This window comes from Puma concolor, chromosome D1 (assembly GCF_028749965.1).
Source record: "Puma concolor isolate L17-30 chromosome D1, mPumCon1.1.hap2, whole genome shotgun sequence".
Taxonomy (NCBI): domain Eukaryota; kingdom Metazoa; phylum Chordata; class Mammalia; order Carnivora; family Felidae; genus Puma; species Puma concolor.
This window is the reverse complement of record NC_141676.1, coordinates 13,307,276-13,324,491: the sequence shown is the minus strand read 5'-3', so window position 1 is coordinate 13,324,491 and position 17,216 is coordinate 13,307,276. Positions and strand designations below refer to the sequence as shown.

General features: G+C 47.6%; 1 protein-coding gene across 1 annotated transcript; it reads left to right on the top strand.

The window, feature by feature from the left end:
- The first annotated feature begins 4,980 nt into the window (after positions 1 to 4,980).
- LRRC55 (leucine rich repeat containing 55) lies at positions 4,981 to 13,158 on the top strand. The gene is made up of 3 exons (XM_086677396.1): positions 4,981 to 5,336; positions 6,276 to 7,815; positions 11,761 to 13,158. The coding sequence occupies exons 2-3, from the start codon at positions 7,095 to 7,097 to the stop codon at positions 11,994 to 11,996; spliced, it is 957 nt and encodes a 318-aa protein (XP_086533522.1). The 5' UTR covers positions 4,981 to 5,336; positions 6,276 to 7,094; the 3' UTR covers positions 11,997 to 13,158.
- The last annotated feature ends 4,058 nt before the right edge of the window (positions 13,159 to 17,216 follow it).

Sequence of the window (17,216 nt, the reverse complement as noted above, 5' to 3'; positions counted from 1 at the left end):
AGACTCAACAACCAGAGGGTTCTCGGGCCCTTCCTATCTGCCCCCCAACCCATTCTCAGGGCTGGCAATGGACAATATCTCTTCTAAGGGTTCGCCTGATCAGGTGACACCAACCTGGGTAATCTCCCTTTTGATTAACACAAAGTCAACTGACTATGGGGATAGTCATGGGAGCGATATCTCATCATAGTCACAGATTTGGCTGAAACTCAAGGGGAAGGGAGTAAATGAGGTGTCCACACCAGGGAATAGGACTCTTGAGGGCCATCTCAGTGACCTGTTGCTGTAACAAATTACCACAAATTTAGTGGCTCAAAACAACTGTATTACCTTACAGTTCTGGATGTCACAAGCCTAGAATAGGGCACCAGGGTTATATTCCTTTGGAGGCTCTAGGAGAGAATCTTGCTTTTTCTGGCTACTAGAGGCTGTCTGCATTCCTTGACTTTTGGCCCCTTCTTCCATCTTCAGGGTCAGCAGGTAGCATCTTCAACCCCTGCCTCCCCCATCAGATCTCCTTCTCTGACTCTTCTACCTCTCTTTCCCTTTGAAGGATCTTTGTTTTTATATTAGACCCACCTGTTGATCTAGGGTAATGTCATCTCAAGATCCTTAATCTAATCACATCCACAAAGTCTTTTTTGCTTTATAAGGTGACATATTCACAGGTTTCAGGGATTAGAATAAAAACATCTTTAAGGGTCATTATTCGACCTACCACGAGGGCCATTTTAGGACCTTGCCTACCAAGGCATTTTGGGTTTTGTTCTATTTTGGTTTTTATTGAGGTATAATTAACATCTACAACACTTTATTTTCTGTATTTGCATCAGAGGAATTTATGTATTCTACCAATTTCAAAATGATATCCGTAACATTTCTTAACATACTTTGCATAGATTATTTTAAATCACTTATGTCTAAAATCTGGTTTTTCATTGAGTTTCTTTCCTTTCTCTCTAATTTTGTTTTGTCATTTTTTTTTTGCTCAAGGAAACCTTGTTGTTTTTCAATGCTGTGTGTTTGTCAGAAGCCATCTTGTCGCAAATGACGTTCTCTGTTTCCTTGACACAGAAAGACATCTTCCCTCCATTGTGGGAGAAACGTGCTGTTCTGTTCTCTCCCTGATTTGCACTTTGTTATTGTTTGTTTCTCTCTTTAATTCTTTGGGCCATTTGGAACTTCTTCATGTAGGAAAGTGAAGTATGGCTTTAATGTCTCAACAATAGTTCTTACTCGGAGATGACTTTGAACGCTGTGGTTTTGTTTCTCATTTTTCTTTTCTCTATTCTGATAGTGAGAATCACTTCCTCAAAGGATAGTGTAGCCCAAGGTCCTTTTCTGAAGCACAAACATTGGGTAATGCCGTTGGCCAATTTTCAGTTTGCAACCTATGTTTTTATAATGTTTGTTTATTTATTTCGAGAGAGAGAGCAAGCCAGGGAGGGGCGGGTTGGGGGGGGAAGGGAGAGATCACAAGCAGGCTCCATGCTGTCAGCATAGAGCTGGATGAGGGGCTCGAACCCAGAAACTGTGAGATCAGGACTTGCGCTTAAACCGAGTCAGACACTTAACTAACTGAGCCACCCAGGTGCTCCCGTTTGCAACATATGTTTTAATCTTTTAGTTAGGAAAGCCACCACTTCCACTCCTCAGCTTTGCCCATCATCATTATTGTCTTCATTAACATCATCTGTGCATTCCTGTTCATTTTTCCCCGATGGTTTCTACCACCAGTTCACCAGATTCTGCTAAATACTTCACTAAATTATTATGCCATAAAACGCAAAGTCATCTTTCCTATTTTAAGCCTTCCCAGTAACTAGAGAGATTAACTTTCCATTCCTTTCTGTATCTTCACTCTCTTGAAGTTTCATAATTGTCCCTGAACAAATTTCTTGGGTGGTAGATTGCGTTTATTTTCATGTATTTAAAGGTTTTCTGTCATCATCTCCACTCATTCACTATGTATGTCAAGAAATCATAATTAGGAAAATGATTTTTCGACTCATTTGTGTCTACAACTCTAAGATTAATTTCTGCGTATTTTCCCAGTAGAGTAAATCCTTGACATTCCTGATTGAACAGTCACGGTTTCAATAACTTGCAAGAGACCAGGAAAGGCCATGGTATGTAATAATTTATCATTTTGCTGGGGCTCAAAATTGAATCACTCCTGCTGTAAGGCTGCTGTGCAAGAAAAAGTCACTCTGCTAAAAGAAGCAGCCGGGCACTCTGCATAAGAGTGGTAGTGGGTGTGATACATCCTTCCCCCTTCCCCAGTCCTTTCCCTTCGCGGGTCATCATGAATATTTGCACATTGAAGGCCCTGAGAAATCTGGCAATAAATAAATCTGTTTCATTTTGTTTAATGAAAGAAATGTTTCACGCTCTCAACTTATGTGAGAATAAACTTTTTTGTCATGGCACACAGCGTACCATGAGACACGAGTTTGGGATACAATGCTTTAATACTTAACCTAAAATGATTCTGGGCAAAAGATCATTTTAAAGGTGTCTGCTCCCATTTAATGTCTCTCTCTCTCTCTCTCTCTCTCTCTCTCTCTCTCTCTTTTTGTAAAGAAGACATTCTATGCAATGGTCAGTGAGGGTTTTTTGATCCTGCCCCAGAATACATTCAAATCACGTGCAGGTGTGGTATTTTCCATCCTTCGTTTCCCACTTTTGTTCAATTTGTTTTCCCTGCTGCCTAACAATTCCAGCAATTTTATGCTCTGCCATGTGTTTTATTTTATTTGTTCACTTAACAAACACGTCTGTAGTGCTCACTGTGTCTATTCTAAGTACTTTATTAATAAAGACTCCTATACCATAAAACAACCCCATGAGTTAGACGCCATGATTGTTATTATCCCAATGGTACAGGCCAGAAAACTGGAGTATCAAATGATGACAAGGCATTCTCGTGTACTTATTTTTTAAGAACACTGTCACAAGTACTTTCCTCTACTCATAATAGTGGTTTTATTATAAATAAATTTCATATTATGTAAAGGAAGAAAACCTCCATTCTTTGTGATTTGTTTTTTAATGTGCCTTTAGTCAACACTAAATATTGAAATGTTCTGATTGGGTGGCTCAGTCAGTTGAGCATCCTACTTCAGCTCAGGTCATGATCTCACGGCTCGTAGGTTCGAGCCCCGCGTTGGGCTCTGTGCTGACAGCTCAGAGCCAGGAGCCTGCTTCGGATTCAGTGTCTCCCTCTCTCTGCCCTTCCCCCACTTGTGTTCTCTCTCTCTCTCTCTCTCTCTCTCTCTCTCTCTCTTTCTCTCTCTCTCTCAAAAATAAATAAGCAAACATTTAAGAGAAAAAAGAAATGTCATGATTACCTTTCTTCGTCTCTATTGAAATAACTATGTTTTCTATCAGTTTTCACTTAATGTTGATGCTAACTTTGCTTGACTGAGGCCAACAGTCCTTGTTTATAATGGATTACTTGTCTCAATGTGCTGTTCTGTCTTGTGCATTAAGATTAACATTTTATTTCTAAGCTCATAATGAGTTGAAGGACTCTTCCCTTCTTTAAGCAAGGGGGAAATACAAATCATATTTACCTCAGCCAATTCAATATATAAATATTAATGAAGTCGCTACCATGCTACCCTGCACTGTAGAACATAAAAGATTCAAAATGAGTATAATATGAGGACGAGGCTTAGCAGCAGAACTTCTAAGACCATAAGGGAAAGAGAATCATGTTGGAGAAGACAATGATTTTGAGGATTTTGTACATGCTTAGGATCTGTGCAACTTAACACATGTTTTCTGTTCCTCAATTTTGGGTTCCCCCAAAGACTTAAGATATTGCTTAAACAGAAAAGGTCCCAGATCAACTGAGTGAACACACAGGACTACGATGCCCTCTGCAATGGAAAAGGCTTCATCCGCCTCACTGACAGCTACATGCCCACCATGTACCCAAGTGCCAGGCACACGGTAGGTGCTCAACAAATAATTATTAAAATGAAGAAATAAGCCAGCTCGTTGACCATAGCCACTGGTCAAGCTGCTTTTTCAAATGCAGGTCAGCTGGAGATTTGTTCAATGAGATGTTTGTTGCAAAGTCTTCACCCTCCCTGTGAGGTCAGTCCATGGCGGGGAGGGACAGGGAGCTTGGAGACACGGAAACCGGAGGGCAAACAGAGTCCTTGGGACCTGGATAAAGAGGTCAAGACTATGAAGTTTTCTGGCAGCTTCCACACTCCTAGAAACAGAGCTGAGTGTATCTGCGGCCCCAGGTACCCGACCTGGACCTGTCACTTTGCCCTTTGCCACCCAAAACTCTCTGATTTTTTGGGGTCAGTAATGAGACAATGAACAAACACAGAGAAGGTATCACCTTCTGTAATTGTCCCTGACAAGCCCTGAGCCAGTCCAGCCACCTGATACCTGGTGACCAAAATATCTTCAGCCCCAGGGAGACAGATGCTACATAGGGACTGAATGGATACATCCCATCAAGTGAGCAAACTTGTCACACGCACTTCTCTTCTTTCCTTCCATCCTTCTTCATGTCTTCATTGCCTTCCCCAGCTTCTCCCCCCTCCCCTCCAGAAGTTCCTTTCTCCATTCCAACCCCTCTCTATTTTCCCTTCTGGGCCCAATGCCAAATGCCCATAAGCAACCCCTCCCCCATCTCACGTTCTAGACCCTTGCTTTGCCCCCACTCCAGCCTCTCCCACAGGGCCCTTTTGCCCTCTCCCCCTGCCTGCCCCCTCTGCCTTCCTCCCTGCCCTGCCCCTGCCCCCTCCCCCTATGTCTCCCTTGCCCTGTCGCTGGGACCCAGGAGGTGGCTGTGGATTCTGCCACTGCCTCATTCTCTTCTCTCTCTTCTTGGTGGGGTCCATAGCCAGCTCTCCTGTTGCTCAGAGATGTGGAGGCAGTTGCTAAGAGACAGCGAAACGTCAGTACCTGGCCCTCGAGGAAAAAAGGGAGCGAAAAAGGGAGAGAGGAGGGGGAGAGAGGAAAGGAAGGCGGAGGGAGGGGAAGACCTGGCGGAAGCCTCATACCCCAGCAGCCTCAGCACCAGCTGAGTTTCGGGAAGAAGCATTCAGAGGATTCTGTGAACTTTCTTCTAAGCATCCTCTCTCAGATTCCCCGTTTGAGTAAAAGAAGGGGACCGGCCAGGCACCGGGAGCACAGGACAGGAAACCACAGAGGATGCTGCCCTGGGATCCAGGAGCCATGGAGAACGAGAAGCCGGGGGAGGGGAAGTGCCGGGGAGGCAATCTGTTCTGAAGCAGCAAGCGGGATTCCAGGATGAGGGAGGGAGACCCACGTCTGCTGCAGATTGATGGCTGTGTCCTTGGAACAGAGTAAGTGGGCTCCTGAGGGCCTATGGGAGTGCAAGGGGGGACCTTGGGGTTCAGAAAAATGGGTCTGGATAAAGGAGCTGGGTGATTTCCCGGTGGGCGGGATTGAGGCTAGAAGTGCTGGGAGGGGAGGCATTGCCAGACCGAGGGGGTTAGGGAGGACAAGTGAGGACAGCCAGGGGCCACGGAGGATGCGGGGGGCCACAGGGGATGCGGTGGACGGCAGAGCTGAGACACCGGGTATGTCATCGCTCTCTCTGCCTGACCAAATGTGGACGTGGGCTCACACTGGGGAACAGAGAGCAGAGTGGGGTGCTTGTAGAAAGGGGGCTGGGATTAGGGGTGTGCAGGAGGGTGGAACACGGGGGGGGGGGGCGGGGGGGCGGACTGGAAAGGGGGTTCTGCAGTGCGTGTGCAGAAGGCAGTTGGACAGAAAACTGGGAGGTGTGAGCACAGGGCAGGGCAAAATGTGGGGAGATCACAGGAGAACAATGTGTGTGTGTGTGTGTGTGTGTGTGTGTGTGTGTGTGAATGAGAGAGAGAGAGAGAGAGAGAGAGAGAGACAGAGAGAGGAGGGAGAAGGTAAGGGAGGGAGAGGGTGGGGGGGGGAGTGCTAACCCTGTTTGAAAGGGGTATGCAAACAGCCAGCCTGGCTGTGTGCCTGTTTTAGGGAGTTGCCCAGGGGTGGGGTGTTTGGTGCTGAGGGGCGAGGCTGGGAGGAGAAGCGAATGCATCTCGCCCAGGACAGAACCCCGGGAGGAGGACAGGCAACCACAGTGTGAGGGTGGGGTCTGAGCCCAGCGCTGCCCACACCTGACACACAGCATGCAGAGAAAACAGTGTGGCTGGTGGCAGAGAAGAAGGGGGCCAGGGAACCTAGGAAGGACAGTAGGGAGGCGAGGGCACTGGAGATGTCCGCCTGAGTGCTTTCCTTGTTGACAGAGGGAATTCTGCCCCCGCCTGCTGAACGCAGAGCTGGGCTGGGAGAGAGGCACTGGCCGGGGAGAAGTCGCCAAAGCGGTCCTAGCTGATCTCCATCCTGCTTCTCCAGGACACATGGCTCTTTCCAGCCTTGGCAGCCGGCAGTGGGTGTCACTCAAGGTCCTCCCCAACCTGGGGGAAGAAGAGCCTCCTTGGGGATTTCAGTAGATGCTGAGGCTGACGACTCGGGCTTTCAGGAGGCCCATGGAGACCCACTCTGCCCCAGGCTCCCTTCCCAAAACACCCACCCCAGGACCCCCTTGGACTCGAGCCCCCTGGGCCACCAGAAGAAATGGCTTCTGAGACCTCAAATGCCGGAGACCCACATGCAGCCCTGGCCTCCTAATCGGTCCCAGATTCGGGACGGGGCTCCGGGTTTTTAGATGTGCCAGGAGCTTCAACAGACACAATCTATGTCCTTCACCCCCTCCACCACCTGTCCAACGTAATGCAAGACAGGAAGCAGCCAGGGGTCATGGGTGAGAGGAACACAGACCCACAGGGACCCTTCCAGGACCTGCTAGCAGCTGGTCCAGCCCTACCCTCAGTCCCTCACTCTCTCAAGCGTTGATCATCTTTTCAGACCCTGTAGGACCTCGGCTGGATTTATTGCCCCCTCGGCTCTAAAGGGGACTTCCTGTGGATCTCACCTAGGGAGCCCTCTGGTGCTCAGAGGCTCCGGGGAAAGGCTTGAGCCATGATGCCACGTGCCCAGAAGCCCCACCTTCTGGGGCCCTGGCCATGATGTAACTGTCTTTCGGAGCCACCGACTCTTGATTCATGAACACAGCCCCGGCCCCAGTGGGCTCCCTTCAGCAGGGTGGTTGCCAGCTGCCTAAGATGGGTGACACCTGGTCCCAGCTGCCCTGGCCTGGGCCCCCCCACCCAGCTGTGCTGCTGGTCTCCCTCCTCTTGGCAGCTGGGGCCATGCGCTCGGATGCTGGCGCTAGCTGCCCGGTCCTCTGTACGTGCCATAACCAGGTGGTGGATTGCAGCAGCCAACGGCTGTTCTCCGTGCCCCCAGACCTGCCGATGGACACTCGCAACCTCAGCCTGGCCCACAACCGCATCACGGCCGTGCCGCCCGGCTACCTCACATGCTACATGGAGCTCCGGGTGTTGGATCTGCGTAACAACTCCTTGGTGGAGCTGCCCCCGGGCCTCTTCCTCCACGCCAAGCGCTTGGCACACCTGGATCTGAGCTACAACAACCTCAGCCACGTGCCGGCTGACATGTTCCAAGAAGCCCACGGCCTCGTGCACATCGACCTGAGCCACAACCCGTGGCTGCGCAGGGTGCACCCCCAAGCCTTCCAGGGCCTGGTGCAGCTCCGAGACCTGGACCTCAGCTACGGGGGCCTGGCCTTCCTCAGTCTCGAGGCCCTGGAGGGCCTGCCGGGGCTGGTGACCCTGCAGATCGGCGGCAACCCCTGGGTGTGCGGCTGCACCATGGAGCCCTTGTTGAAGTGGCTGCGGAACCGGATCCAGCGCTGCACGGCGGGTAAGGCGGGAGGGCGGGACTGGGCAGCCACGGGCACAGAGGGGCTTGCCTCCCTGCCAGCAAAGGATCCAAAGAACAGGGAGGGACTGAGAGCTCTTAGCACCCGGTGCGTGCCCTGGTCTGGGCTGGCCTCTGTGCACACCAGCCCTGTCCCCCCACAAGTTTCATCCGTTGAGTCCTTGCCCTGCTTGCTGGTGCCGTTCGCCAGTGAAACACACACCACCCTTGCATCTGCGGCACTTGGGACCTGCGGAGGCAGACAGATAGTAAACGAGAGTTGCTGAGCTTTTGCCGTGACCTGAGAACTTGGCACGCGTTACCTCCCCTCATTTTGGTGACTCCCATTTTGCAGGTGAAGAAACTGAGCTCTAGAACAATGAAAAGACTTGCCCGGGGTCGCTCATTTAGAAAGTAGCAGGGTCGTGGATAAAACCCAAGTTTATTTGACTCTTAAGCCCTGTTCTACTCTACCAGGCTGCTTTTTAAAGTATTCCAAGTGCTGGAAAAACTCAAAGAAACAGAAACAGGCAAACACTCTTTATTTTAGTACTTACTATCTGCCAGGACTTACTCTTATGCTTTATCCTAAACATATGTCATATTTAGCTCATCTCATCCTCAGAAGAACCATGATGAGATCCCTACACACGCTGTTCTATAGAGAAGGAAACCAAGGCGCAGAGAGGGTCAATCACTTGCCCAAAGCCACACAGCTGCTAAGTGTTGGAGTCAGCATTCAAACTCTGGCAGTCTGGCTGCCTTCTGGCTATATCCTGAAGAGTCAGGTCCAAAGCTAACAGGAAGAGTCGGGGCCTGAGTTCTGGGCTGCCCAAAGGGCCTTAGCAGAGCTCTGCAAGGTTAGGGCATGGGGTGGGAGCTGAGAAGAAAAATGGATTTGGCGACTTAACCAATCAATCCCATTTGGGGGTGCACTGGGGACTGATGGAGAGTGAATCACAGAGGTTGGATGGGCCCTGACCTCACCTGGAGGCAGGCAGTGCTCAGATGCGGCCCCCCGTCACTGGCTCTCTTGTGTGGCAGCACCGAGCCTTGGCATCAGCCCCCCTGCAGTAGAATGACGGGAAATAGCTGGGGGCACCATCTCAGGGGCTTTCCCAGAGCCTGGCTCAGCATGTGTTCCAAAAGAACGATGCTGAATGAGGTAGGAGGGAGAGGAAGACTGAGTGGGGAGCCCAGGACCAAAATAGTTTGGGGGAGGGGTGTGGGTCACGATTCCACTGTTTCTACACAGTTGTGGGAGGAAGTTCTCCGGGACCAAAATAGCTGGGGATGGAGATGGGACAATGCTAGGGGGCACGAGGGGGAGGCTGCCTAGAGCCATCTCCCCACCTGCTCACCCCTTGAAGGCTGCAAGCTGTCCCCTCTTTCCTGTGTACTAAGGACAGAAAGGGCACCCTGGAGCACATCTGCCACCACATGCACCTTCCACCTCCTGTGATCTCTGAGACCCCTGCTCCCCTTCAGAAGAAGCACAGCCTCCTGGGGAGCAAGAGAGAGGTCCAAGATCCCATTTGGGCAGACTCATGACAGTGCAGATGAGGGACCCCAGCCCCAGAGAGGGAATGTAACTGTCCATTGGCCACTAGGTTCCCCACTCTCCACCAAACAAGCTCTTCAGCACATGACATCCTCCAGGATATTTCCTCTTGGGCGCAAAGAACCTGCCCAGCATAGGGAGGACCAGACAATCATCTTCCTTTTGTCTTCTTTTTGTTCTCCTACAATTATCCATGGTTTTTGGACAAATCCCAAGAGAGAGGGACAGAAGGGTGCCCTTGGGATATACTCAACCTCAAAACTGGCCCCTTGAATTACCAGAGGGCTTTATCAGCCCTCAGGGTCCCATCCTGAACTCCCCCGGGGTCCTGCCAGTTGTCCTCAGAGCCTCCTCTGCAGGGTCCATACCAATTGCCTTCAGTTTCCCCCACATTCCCTGACTTTACATTGTCTTGCCACCACCCCAGTCATGCACACAGTAGACTTGGAGTTATGCATCTTCTGGTTCTAAGAGGAGAGCCCTTAATGGTTAACTTCAGATGCCATATTGTCCTGAGCAGGGTCTGGAGTGCTGTGCATGTGGCCAACAGGGACCCCTCCACGTGCACTGCAGATTGCATCTTCTCCCCCAAACTGACTCCTCATTTCTAAGGAGAATGATGTTAATCCGTTTCTCAAAAGGGGCAATCCAAATCCATCATTTTATTCTTTGCCCTCAAAAACTACAGGATGAATAAGCGTTTATGTACCACCTAATTTAGAAAACTTCTGCATATTGACTCTTATACAATTTAGGTTGAATTATCCCCTTCTTATGGAGGGAGAGCACGAGAGCCAGAAAGGCAAAAAAACAAAAACAAAAACAAAAACAAAAACAAAAACAAAAACAAAAAAACGACTTGCCCAAGGTGAGAGCTTAATTAATACTTATACCCTGAGCAAAGAGTTGACTGCCTGCTACAAAGCTGGTGCCTGGCAATGCAGGACAGAGCTTCCAACTGCACACCACTCTTACTTCCAAGGCAGAGTAAAATGAAACCATTTACAACCATGTGTTTGTACAAGGGACCCTGGAAAGGTGAGGTGGGACCATCAATGATGGAGAGAAAAGTAATCCCATTGAAGGAGAAGCTTCTCCTACAGAAGACTATCTAAAGAATATGACCCTCACTGACTTGTCCAGGGAGACCAGCCTAGGATACTAACAAAAGCACATGTTTACATAGTGCTTATTATCCGCCAAGGATATATTATTTATATATGTTAACTCACTGAGACCTCACTACAATCCTATGTTACAGATAGCATCATTATCGTTATTTTACAGATGAAGAAAGCAAGACACAGAGGGGTTAAGTAAGTCACTCACAGTCACACAACTAGTGTGGGGTAGAGAGGGGATAGAACCCAGATCAATATCTCCAGAGTCCATACTCATAACCCTATACTCTACATCCCTGGAAAAGCCACATGGGATAGTAGAAAGACCCAATGCTTTCAAGTTGGACAGAGTCATTCATCCACACATCCACTTAACAAAGTTTCATTGAGCACTTACAGGGACAGGACCCTGTTCAGTGACTAGGAACACCATGGGAAGAACTTATATTCATGGAGGAGGAGACAGATAATAAAGAAACAGTGAGACAAGATAAATACAATGGAGAAAAATTAAGCAGAGCAGGAAAGTAGAGAAAGCCCAGAGAGAGGTGGTGTGGAGTTACTATGTTATATAGAATCATAAAGGAAAGGCTCATTAGTAAGGTGATACTTGAACAAAATCCCGAAGGAATAAGGGACTGAGCTGTGCCAAGATTCAGGGGAGAAGCACTCCCACACAGGACAAATGCAAAGGCACACCCTCTCCACCCTGAAAAGGGATGTGCTCAGGGTGATGGAAGAATGATCAAAATGTGTGTGTGGATGGAGCAAAGTGAACAAGGAGCAGAGGGAAAGAAGAGTCCTTGTAGCTCACAGTGAGGACCTTGGCTTTCATTCCATGGGAAGATAAGAAGTCAGGGGATGGTTTCAAGCACAGAGTAGTACATGATAGGACTTCGGGTGTCAAAGATACTCAGCCAACTGCATCAAGATGGTTTAAAGGCAGAAGCCCAGAAACTAGTTAGGAAGCTACTGTAAGAGATGAAAATGTCACAAGACAGTGGTAGATCTACCATCAGTAGTGACTATTGGACTTCAGGCAAGTGACTAAACTCTCTGAGCAGTGATCTCCACAACTTTAAAAACAGGTATAAAATATTTGATTCAAGTGTTGTTGAGGAGAGTAAAGAAGGTAAGTAAAATGTTTGACACATAGAAACTCAAAAAAAGGACTCAACTTCTCTTGGGGGGAGGGGGGTGGTGGGAGACTCTCCATTCCACTCACTCTCCTCTGGCCCCTCACCTTTCCTGGGTTCTGTGTTGCAGATTCTCAACTGGCTGAGTGCCGGGGGCCCCCTGAAGTCGAGGGTGCCCCACTCTTCTCCCTCACTGAGGAGAGCTTCAAGGCCTGCCACCTGACTCTGACCCTGGATGATTATCTCTTCATTGCATTTGTGGGCTTTGTGGTCTCCATTGCCTCCGTGGTCACCAACTTCCTCCTGGGCATCACAGCCAACTGCTGCCACCGTTGGAGCAAGGCCAGTGAAGAGGAAGAGATTTGACGTGGGTGCCTAACATCTCTCATGCTGCTGGCCACCACTGCTTCTGACCACTGGACGCTGCTCACTCTGGCTCCATGGTACCCTGGCCACTTCATGACCCAAGCAAGGTCAGGAAACCACCTTTGTGCGAGCCTCGACTGTGGGCCAGACACTGTGCCAAATGGAAATGTCAGATGACTCTAACCTAGCCCCTGCCCTCTAGGCTCTTACCTCTAATAGAAGAGAGAGATTCAAAAACTATTCCCTATAAGACAATTTGTCAGCACTCTGAGCACATAGTTATGAAAGCCCAGAGGAGGGATCATCAATTGTGCCTAGGAAAGTCTAAAAGAATTACAAGAATGGAGGCAATTTGCAAACAGAGTTATCAAAAAATGTCTGCTTTGTCAAGTAGACAAAGAAAGGGGGACATAAGCAAATGACGGAGGCCAAAATATGCATGGTGTGTTGAGAACAGTGACCACTCCTCATGACTTAAGTGTATAGAGCAGATGTGGCACAGGACCAAAACTTCCCTCTGACACCCAATCTTTCTGCTCCTGGAGTTGCCCAACACTGCCTCCTGAAGAAGAGAACACCCCCATGCCAGCCTCCTAGGTCTCCTGCCAGGAGCTACGAGGTGAGACCACCCCATGTTGACTGCCTCCCAAACTAAGTCCACCAAATGCAGCCTGCAAGTGAGGTCCCAGGTACTGAGCTGAGGGTGGACACTTTCAGTGTCCTTTCTCCTACCCTTGTCTCCTGCCTCTCACTTGAGCTTCAGCTTCAGAAGAGGGAAGCAGGAGGTCCAGCAATTGGGCAGCAAGAGTCTTGGCACCCCGGAACTCCTAATCTTGTGACTGTTCTTGCCACGGTGCTCCCACCAAAGGATCTCATCAAGAAAGTGCACTGTAGCACGAGGGTAGCCAGGACTGAAGGAATAGAAGGCCACCACAGTTGTGACCATAGGAGGATTTGCTCTTTCTTCTGAGCAATTCACCCATTTAAGCATCAGGGTATGAGAGCTATTAATTAATTACCAAGCTGTTGCCAGTGTCAGGCACTGTGATAAGCTCTCTCCACAGACAATTCATTTTAATGCATACAACAATCTTCCGAGGTAAGCATTGTTGTTCCCATTGTACAGATGAGGAAATAAAGGTTCAGAGAGCATTCAAAGTCACATGTTGCTTAACAAGCAAAATAAAGTCTGTGTTCTTTCTACCCAATCCAAGCTGAGGAACATCACAGTTCCCTCTGAAGTTATATAAGTTTGAATTCGAGTAGTGCTGATGAATAAGTGCTCCCAACAAGGGCCAGGCACTCTTCGGGGCACTTTTAAATTTATTGACTTATTTATTTCAATTCTCACAGCAACACTGCCTGGTGGTTTTTATTATTCCCATTTTATAGATGAATTAAGTGTAGAGAGATGAGTATCTTACCCAAACTTATCCGGGTACACTCTAGAAGGAAGGTGATAGGCAGCTCTATTCAGGGAAACTGTCTAATCAGTCTGTCAAAAATCAAGTAACTTGATGTGTGAAGCTCTATTATCACCATTGTTGCCGTCATCTCCAACTTTGCCATCAGCTTCATCAGCTTCCACCCTGTTTTTGTTCAGCACTGGACAGCTCCTAAAATGCTGTGGCGTCATTCTTGACTTTTCACAACCCATTACTCCTATTTTACATATTGGAAAATAGAGACTCAAGAGCAGATGTGACTTGCCAAAGCAGTAAAGCTGGGACTCAACTCCAACTCGGTTCTCTCTTCAGCTTTCCCAGGTGTTTGGGAAAGAGAATGCCCAGGATGGCTGGGTAGTAGGGCCCTCGGATTCAGCAGCCATGAACGTCCAGTATGTCAGCTAAATAAAAGGCAGTAAAACCCAGCTCCTTCACAGATTTAGATGTTCTCACAGTAGAGCAATTGGAGCCTCTGAAACACAGGAGCAGCACAAATAGCACATGAATAGGAGTCATCTGCCTTGCAACGTGCAAATAACACATTAGAACTGGTGGCCTTGGTGGAAATCATGGAAAAAAGAAGTTCTTTGGGAAACGAGAGATGAAGCTGTGCTAACCCCTCCTACTCAAGCCCTGCTGTGTTGTGTTGCAAGAGATACAATGGTTGCAGGAGAGATGGGGTGAGAACCTCAGCAGGACAGAGGAGGACATTAAGGCACAGTCCAACATGTTGGTAAGGCTGGCCAGGATGAAGGTTAAAAACAGGGGCGTTCTACCTAGCCCTCAGATCCAACAATTTTGCATCGTCCCATCCTCCTAGGAAAGGAATAAAGAAAAATAACATGTCATCTTCCAAGAAGTCTTCCCTTACTCATGCTTCCTTGAGCTAGTCAACCAAAAGAGCACCCAGAAACTTTGCTGGACCTGGGGTACTTGAACCTCGTATCTCACAACATCTGAGCAAGGCCCCCACTCCTGTGACATCTGGAGTAGAACTGTGCCTGCTCTCTTCTTCCACTATGCCCAAGGACTGATGGACTGGGGCTGCTCTTTACCAATCAAGCTAATAGCCTAATGTACTTGGGGTGAAACTTTTAGAAATAATAGTGTTGACACAAATAGTTAAACCTCCCATAGAGGGGCACCATATACATCTATTATAATCTCCTAGAGACTCTTATTTGATGAAATATAGTTAATATATTTTAAGATATGTACCTTTTTTGCATAGAACTAGAACCAAACAAGATTCCAAATGCCCCTTGAATTCAAATGTCCTTTATAATGAGATTATTTGGTCCCCGTTAATGGCACACCTTTCTGAGTAGGATACATGGCTTTTAAACAACAGATTCCTCTCCAGCTACTAGAAGGTCCCCAGTTAACTAAAGCACAATGATAAAACTCCCTTACCGCCAAGGAATTCCATTTCTCCCACCACCATCTTGCACAGGCAATGAGAAGCAAGCTTCTAGAAGCACATTTCTCTGGAGGTAATCTAACTGCCCAGTTGGAAATGTTCACACAACCCTTCTGACCAAGAAACCATGATGGTATCCCTACAAGTCTTGAATAAGTTTTTCCAGACTAGTTAACACGTAAATGTTGTGGTATCTTTGAGTCCATGTGTCTGTTCATGAGGTTCCATATATGTTGGGTATCTACTGATATGGGGACAACTTCTCTGGAACTTGAGTTCATTTCCCTGACATTACTCAACCATCTCTTTATTGCATCACTTGATACACTAATATGGAATCCCATTAGGGCTGGGTTAGGTGTAGCTGCTCAGAAAAATATAAAAAGAGAAAAATATGTGGCTGAGGCAGCCCAGCCACAGCCTGACTGCTTCCTTCTGTTCTCTATCCTCATCACAGAGATTTGTCCTCATCACAGAATCTTCCTTCATGCTGGGTCTGAGGATATCAAAGTTTAACTAACCAACAGAGCTGTGACAGTCAAAGTCTGGGCCATGAAAATTGTTTTTTAGAAAAGACCCCAATCTGCACCACACCACTCTGGACCAGTTGCTTCTGGTCACACTCAGACAATCTCTCATCTGTTTCTCCATTCCTTTAGGGATTACCAGGGAATCCTGCAAAAATAGGTCCCCAGAGTTGCTACAGTTTGCTAGCTCCTCTCAAGGAAGATGGCATATGGAATGTGAACAAACCAAGAGAGGCATTTCTCTTCAACCATCAGGAAAGACCTACAACCTCCATTTTCCTTGTAGATGTCTTTGTTGATATTGCTCTGACATTCTTTTAAGCTCTGGAAGAGTATAAGGAGACATCTTTGCTCATCCCTCAGAAGAAAATTTTCCCAAAGCTAGAGAAACTTGTCTGCTCTACCCACCTCAGAAGGAGGCAAAAGGGAAGCGAAGGAGGCAAATTGCAAGGTCTTGTGTAAATCACTGCCATGTTTGCCACAGTTTTGGATAGAGAGCTCTGGATCCACTGAGCTCTCAGTTTTTCTAAGCACTGTCCTGTGGAATGCTGATGTCTGGGGGTGGGAGGGTTAGGGAGGGGTGGGGAAGGGGAAGATGCCAACCTTTGTATGGAGATGATTTTATAACCATGCACTTTTGTAACTGTGAAGAATTTTTCATAAATGTACATAAATAATAAAGAGTGTATAGTTTAACAAATTTTCTAAGGAGTTGTGAAGAGGAGGGAGAGGGAGGGAGGCAGGGAAAGAAAAAAAGAAAAAGAAGAACTAGGCAGAATCAAGAGAATGTGTGCCAAAATATACACACAAAAGGTCTATGGGGAGGGAGTAGATGGGAATAATTAGGAGACGTGCCAACCATGGAGGGGCATGTGTGGGAGTAGAGGGAACATCACAGAAGCATATTTCTACCAGGCAAAAAAGAATATGTGTGTGTCTGTATGCACACACCCCTGTGTGTAGGCATATTTTGGTGCCTGAAATTACACAAAGAAGAGAGCATATGTCTTATACATGTTGGTGTTTGCAGCTTGGGTCAACTATAAAACACGCCAAGGCAAGTGGGTGTGCCTACCTAATTAGCATCACTAAGGAGCATGTGCCAGGGAGATGGCCCACACCAGCTGTGTGCCCATAAAGACCCTAGCTCAGGCATACAGGTAAACCAGGCATTTAAATGCATGGTGTAAGGGTTGAATGATGATATCACTGGTATAGGTTCAGTTTCTGTTCTCATAGGCTAATAGAGAAGGGAAAGGATTCTTAACCACTTGGATCTTGCAAATGTTACCTACACACCTTTGGAAATGAGATGGTTGGATAGTGTACCCTGGGAAAAGGGACAGAAAAGAGGAGCAAAGTGTACTTTTATAAGTACAATGGCAGCCATTTTTTACTTAACACTCTAAAGAGGAAGTGGCTCTGAGCAGGAAGTTGATCCAAGCAGGAAGTGGATCTGAGCAAGAAGTGGATCCAAGCAGGAAATGGCTCGAGGCAGGAAGTGGTTCCTTCCACCAATAGGGATTTTCACCTTCCTGTATTCCCCCCACTCCAACTGCCACAGGGTATGGACAAATATTGCATTCAGAGAGTAAAGCCACTAACAGGAACACACATACTGACTCAGAACACTCAGACAGAAAGACAAAGAACATGCCCAGCCATAAGCGATGTTTTCCAAAGTAGATTGGAGAGATGCAAAACCTTTCTCTTAAAATTAAGTACTTAATAGAAACTATACTGAACAAGTACGAAATCAAACACAAGGGTCATGAAATAAGCAGATATCTCACAGAAGTCCAGAATTTGTATAATTTCTTCAGTGCTG

Coding starts and splice junctions, on each gene's coding strand:
- LRRC55 (XM_086677396.1), top strand. CDS start 7,095: ATGAACACAGCCCCGGCCCCAGTGGGCTCCCTTCAGCAGGGTGGTTGC. Junction 7,816..11,760: donor GATCCAGCGCTGCACGGCGG/GTAAGGCGGGAG, acceptor TCTGTGTTGCAG/ATTCTCAACTGGCTGAGTGC.